The sequence below is a fragment of the Diadema antillarum genome, unplaced genomic scaffold, assembly GCF_040938485.1.
Source record: "Diadema antillarum isolate AM-2024a unplaced genomic scaffold, OU_Dant_1.0 seq00000094_RagTag, whole genome shotgun sequence".
NCBI lineage: Eukaryota > Metazoa > Echinodermata > Echinoidea > Diadematoida > Diadematidae > Diadema > Diadema antillarum.
The window spans coordinates 1,905,636-1,911,635 of record NW_027271183.1 but is presented as its reverse complement, the minus strand read 5'-3'; the positions used below and the strand labels follow the sequence as shown (position 1 = coordinate 1,911,635).

Sequence of the window (6,000 nt, the reverse complement as noted above, 5' to 3'; positions counted from 1 at the left end):
TAAAATTCATCAGTGAATTCACTTTGTTCCAAGCATGTGCAACAATTGCAATGTTTAATCAGAAAAAAAAAAAATCACTTGATGGTTACTCAAGAGATAACATCCTCTTGCAGTAATGATAGTAATATATAATGATAATGATAAATCAATAAAACAAAGTAAGTAAATGTAGTAATTTGCTCTTCACTGGGATGTAGATAACCACACCAGAATGTGCGTATATATACCAGTGCCCAGCTATTTTTGTCTGTAATGCTTGACATTGATTAGTATGATACCCAATTTGTGCCGAGAGAAAATCCCTAGATGCTGCCACTAATACTTATTCTTCATTCTCAGGTCTACAGACACCTGTCAGTTTGTATCTTTGTCTCACATTATTATTATTATTGTTATTGTTGTTGTTGTTATTATTATTATTATTATTATTATTATTATTATTATTATTATAATTATTATCATTATTATTATTATTATTATTATTATTATTATTATTATTATTATCATTATTATTATCACCATTCTTACATAGCGCATACCTTTGGCAAGGTCTCTCACGTGCTTTGGAGGGAGACAAAGAAACATACAAAAAAGATAAAATTTTACAGAAACAGTAGAATGCAGCATAAATCATCATCTACAATCACTATGTTACTTTCTGAACATATCTGTCTTTCCTCTACACTGGTTTAGATGAAAGCCAATATCAGATGACAGCCTGCATGTTGCACCAGAGGAGCTCACGGCAACCAAGATGGCTCTCATATTTGGTATCGGAACTGGGCTGTTTGTCCTGGCTCTTCTCTGGTCCCTGGCCATTCTTCTGTGTGCAGTCTTGTCAAGGGCTGATAATCTGAGGTTTGTCTCCTTTTTATTACCATTTTCTCCTTAGTCCGTGTCATTTTCTTTTTCTTTTTCTTTTATTCCTTTCCTTTCACTCTTCATCTTCTTCTCACTTTTTCTTTCTTCATCTTCTTATTTGCAAGTTTTCTTTTATTCATTTGGTAAATGTAAATGCAGTTTGTAATGGTGTGGGGTAATGTCCACTTTGCATTGAAAAAATTCAGAAATTACTCAGCATTCACATATTCACTTTGGTATCTCTACAGTGTGGCGAATTGCACATAGAGGGTATTAGATGGAAACTCTCAGTATATTCACATCTGAGTGCTGTAAAACCGTAGATTTTTTGCGAGACCCAAGATTTGCGAAATTAAAAGGCACGAGAAAGTTCTTGTCTACACTTAATGAATTGTATGCCAGTGGTAATTAAAGAAAAAAAATTGATGCTGCAAAAAGGCCGTTGGCTCCAATTCACTGAAATTCCATGCCGTGAATATTTCTCATTTTACAGTAATTATGACATAACGATATTCTACCTGTCTTTTATTTACTACTGGTATACTATGGTATTTTCTAACAGGGGAGCAGCATTTGGTTTTTCCTTCCTTGTTACTATCATCACCATCGTCTTACTTGTTATTCCGAGAGAGGGAAGTGTGCCGGAACCTGAAGGAAATAAGGTTTGTATAATATTCAATGTTTTAATATTTTGAAATATGCTGTGATCATGTGGCTGCTAAACAGGCAGTGACTGCCTGTACAGTGAACTTCCATTATAACAAAGTCCTTGGGACCGGCAGTTTTCTTTCGTTATATTGAAATTTTGTTATATCCGAGCAAATAAACAATAGAAATACATAGAGTGGATTATGTTGTGGCCTGAATTATTACAATGTACTTTGTTGTAACCAGAATTTCGTTATAACTGTGTTTGTTATAACAGGAGTGCACTGTATCAAAAAAAACAAAAACCCGCCCTCAGGACTGACATTCCAAGTCCCTTCTGAAGGACTACATTGTATGAAATCTGGATAAAGTGAATTGCCTTAGGACATAACTACTGTATACCAGGAGGCTTGAAGCAGGACCCTTGGGGTTGATAGTTTAGTGGTCTTATCCACTGAGCACAAGTTCATATCTTCCCTGATTTATATCTGCTTTTGATCACATTTTCAGTGTTGTGCTTATCAAGTTTTACTCTTTCTATTCAAATCAATTTTACTGTTTTAAAATCAAACACAGTTTAAACAAGCAGTCGCTTTTCAGTTGAGAGTTGCGTATTCAATCAGTAACCAGGAATTCTAACATTTAAATTTTAGAAACGTGACAAAGTAAGTTTGTTTTGATTTTATTTTCTTTGAGAGCCATCACCCTGTCCCTCAAAAGTTGTTGTTGTTGCTCTTGTTGTTGTTGTTGTTGTTGTTGTTGTTGCTGCTGTTGTTGTTGTTTCTGTTGTTGCTGACATTATAAAATCTCCTTTCAACTCCCGACAGATCACAGACCAAACCTTCATCCCCCGGGTGCTCATGCTGACCCTGTTTGGCCTCTTCGCTTTCCTCTCCCTCGTCTTCATGTTCTCACTGCACTGGACGGAACCCATCCACGCAAAGCCCATCAAGAGCAAGAGATTGTAGGGTGGAGACAGAGCAGCTGATTCATGTGCAGCGGAAAGTCTGTTCAAAGAGATCTGGGACTGCAAAGGTTTTTGCTGATACAGTACTATCAAACATCTTGCTATATCCATGGCTTAGCCGAGTCCTACATGAAGGGGTGAAATTATCACAGTGGGACCACAAAATATTGTCATATCTGGTATTTTTTGGTTGTACAGTGGACTCCCGTTGTAACAAAGTCCTCGAGACCGGCGGTTTTCTTTTGTTATGTCGAGATCTCGTTATAACCATACAAATACACAATGATTATACAGAGTGGATAATCTTGTGCCTGAATTTTTACTTCTTTGTAACCGGAATTTTGTTATAACCATGTTCGTTATAACGGGAGTGCACTGTTTCAGATTTCTTTAATTCCAGATTTCCACTTTACCCGCGTCATGTAGGTAAACTGCTGGTTGCAACCATGATGTGCACCCTCATTTGAAGTTTCAGTGTAGCCATCAGCCTATTAAAAGTATGGAGCAATGGCATAAGCAATAACAAGGCAATATTTTGGCACTGTACCACTCTATGTTGTGTGATGATGTCAAAAGTCAGTATGAACCACAAGACAGTCATGTCAGTAAACTGCATCAGCCTCGAAGACGTTCGATCATTTAGTGCCAGAGGATGGTGTTTCAAATGACGAGAGGAACAAGACCCACATCCAGAGACAGCTGAGCCTCCAGTGTGAAAGACGATGACTGTTTCTGTACTGTTTCCTGATACACAGGATCTACCTCGCCAAGACGTCGGAAAATTTTCTAGACCAGTAATCCACTTCAAAATTCACTTTCATACTCGATTGAATCCTATTAGTATTCTCTGTCTTTGGCATAAACCCCACCATGGAAAAGTCAATATCAATGCAATAAATGTACAGTGGAAACTCAATATAAAGAGATCAGCCTCGAAGACGTTCGATCATTTAGTGCCAGAGGATGGTGTTTCAAATGACGAGAGGAACAAGACCCACATCCAGAGACAGCTGAGCCTCCAGTGTGAAAGACGATGACTGTTTCTGTACTGTTTCCTGATACACAGGATCTACCTCGCCAAGACGTCGGAAAATTTTCTAGACCAGTAATCCACTTCAAAATTCACTTTCATACTCGATTGAATCCTATTAGTATTCTCTGTCTTTGGCATAAACCCCACCATGGAAAAGTCAATATCAATGCAATAAATGTACAGTGGAAACTCAATATAAAGAGATCCGCTATAACAAAATACCTGATACATGTACACACTAATTTCTCTGGTCCCAATGAAATTATTTCCTTTGTTTTGTACTGTTTATTGACTGCTGATATACAGTAATGAAATACATTAGTATCTGATATAAAGAACAAATTATCGTGGTCCCAAAGATGTCGATGTACCAAGTTTCCACTGTACATTATTCATTTGCATGTTTAACCCATTGAAGACAAGTCCCGAGTATACTCAGGCAAGTGTCTACGGGAAATGCGTGTTGTAGCATAATCAGCCAGTCCTCAATAGGTTAATGCCTACAGTGTGCAATTTACTTTTTTGGTAATGTGACTGAGGAGCCCAATACCAGTACATGCAGGTAATACGTAGAGGCCTGCCTCTTCCTTCATAAGTACACAAATAATGAATGTTTATGAGTGCAATGGATAGACTATTTCATGAGGTGAAAGATAAAATAATCCATTCAACGAGGCACAGCCGAGTTGAATGGATCAATAATTTCATCTTTCACCGAATGAAATATTCTGTCCATTGCACGAATGAAAAACATTCATTATTTGTTTTATATATCCTTTAGGAATAAAATCTTGTCATTTGATGTTTTATGAATTTAGAAGCAAGAGAGAATGTGTGGCATCTGAGATGGAGAGAGTGCTCACTGCACGTTTTTCACTAGCGCACTGTCGCATACACACTGCAAACGCAGGCATTTTTACGTACAGTCTGCTGGGCTCTAGGCGTGCGTGCAATGGAGCAAATCGCATGGATCCAAGATTACACGGTAAATGGAGCCACATAGCAAACAACCGATCAAATAACAAGGATCTATTCAGGTGTAATATGTGACCGTGCACCTCAAAACGAACATAAAGTCGCACACACTGATTTTGCGTGAGGACTGAAAAAAGTGAAATGGGTCAACCTAGCCGAACTTGACTTTTTGATATTTTCTGAAAGAGAGGGTCTTCTTTTACATTATGCTGAAATTTGGTATCATAAAACGGGCAGGAAAGTGTGTTTTTTAGCAGTTTATCTCGAATACTTTTGGTAGAATAGTGTGATTAGGTGTGTCTTTAGAATCCCTTTTTCATTTCTGAAAAACCTTGTCCACACTCTTCACTTTCAACTCTAATAACTTTTGTAAGGATAGTGCTACTGCTTTGAAAGTTGGCATGAATTATGGACAGAATGTGTTAATGAGGCATGCTTAATTTCAGTTTAATTTGATAATCCCCTCATTGTTGTTACTCTGGTGGTTTACTTCCTGTTCTTTGTCCCTTTCATCGCACAGCCAGCACGGTTTGGTAAAGATTAAGCGCTTGAATAGACACTGCACTTCAGAGCCTCTTTTCTCAGTACACACTTTTTCTGAGTTTTTGCTTTCTTTCCAATATTTAGATACAGTGTAGGTTAGGAGAGTCCATTTGATTTGAGTTATACATCATTTTAAAGCTTAAAGTCTGCTTTTTCAGAATATGGTCTTAACTAAAAATTCATGTCTGGCGACTTTTTGTTTGTTTTGAGGTGCAGGGTCACATATAATGCATGCTATGTAAGTGTACAGACGTGCATATTGCATTTTCTTTTTGTGTTGGAGGATTGTTTGTTTGTTTGTGTGTTTTTTACCATGGCAATGTTCCACAGATCTAACGCATGATGCTGCCGAGCCTTATATTGAATGTGATCAGAATGGGGGGGAAAAGCTTTAGTACTGTATAGTAATTGAATTGGAATTATTGCCCATACACTAACAATTTTTCCCTCAATAACCAATGAACTCCCAAAAGATGGGAGTCGGTCACAAAGCCATGTACAGTACATGTATTCAGTACACTTTTGCATTTGTTGAAAGCCTGGATAGAGGTAGCTGGCTCTATGGCAGGCAGTCAAAACCTTGACGTAGTGTAAGACAGACAATGTGTTCTTTTGTAGTCATGTGTATTATATTTGTTCATTCATCCATAGATTTATGTATCATAGAGATTTGGCTTGTAAATACACTTCTTTATTTCTGAGAAATTATTGTTGGTGTGACATTGCTTTCCTGATTGTCATGTGGCATGGTCTTGTTCCTCCATTTAAATGTTACAAAATCAATTTAGAAAAAAAAAAATATCATTATGCTAATAAAAAAAATCAGTTTGACCACAAAATACGTAAAGCACCATTATTTAACATTAAAAGTCCATCATTAGAGCAAAGTTAAATCTTATGGTGGTACATTGTACCTCACACGTTATAATTAAGGAATATTCTCGAGGGTATGGTCATTAGCTATTCTCCTTTT

At 37.1% G+C, this 6,000-nt stretch overlaps 1 protein-coding gene across 1 annotated transcript; it reads left to right on the top strand.

Moving 5' to 3' along the window:
- Positions 1 to 723: 723 nt before the first annotated feature.
- LOC139726624 (transmembrane protein 218-like) lies at positions 724 to 2,513 on the top strand. The gene is made up of 3 exons (XM_071637614.1): positions 724 to 858; positions 1,424 to 1,523; positions 2,337 to 2,513. Exons 1-3 carry the CDS (start codon positions 755 to 757, stop codon positions 2,475 to 2,477), a joined length of 345 nt encoding a protein of 114 aa, XP_071493715.1. The 5' UTR covers positions 724 to 754; the 3' UTR covers positions 2,478 to 2,513.
- The last annotated feature ends 3,487 nt before the right edge of the window (positions 2,514 to 6,000 follow it).

Coding starts and splice junctions, on each gene's coding strand:
- LOC139726624 (XM_071637614.1), top strand. CDS start 755: ATGGCTCTCATATTTGGTATCGGAACTGGGCTGTTTGTCCTGGCTCTT. Junction 859..1,423: donor TCAAGGGCTGATAATCTGAG/GTTTGTCTCCTT, acceptor ATTTTCTAACAG/GGGAGCAGCATTTGGTTTTT. Junction 1,524..2,336: donor CGGAACCTGAAGGAAATAAG/GTTTGTATAATA, acceptor AACTCCCGACAG/ATCACAGACCAAACCTTCAT.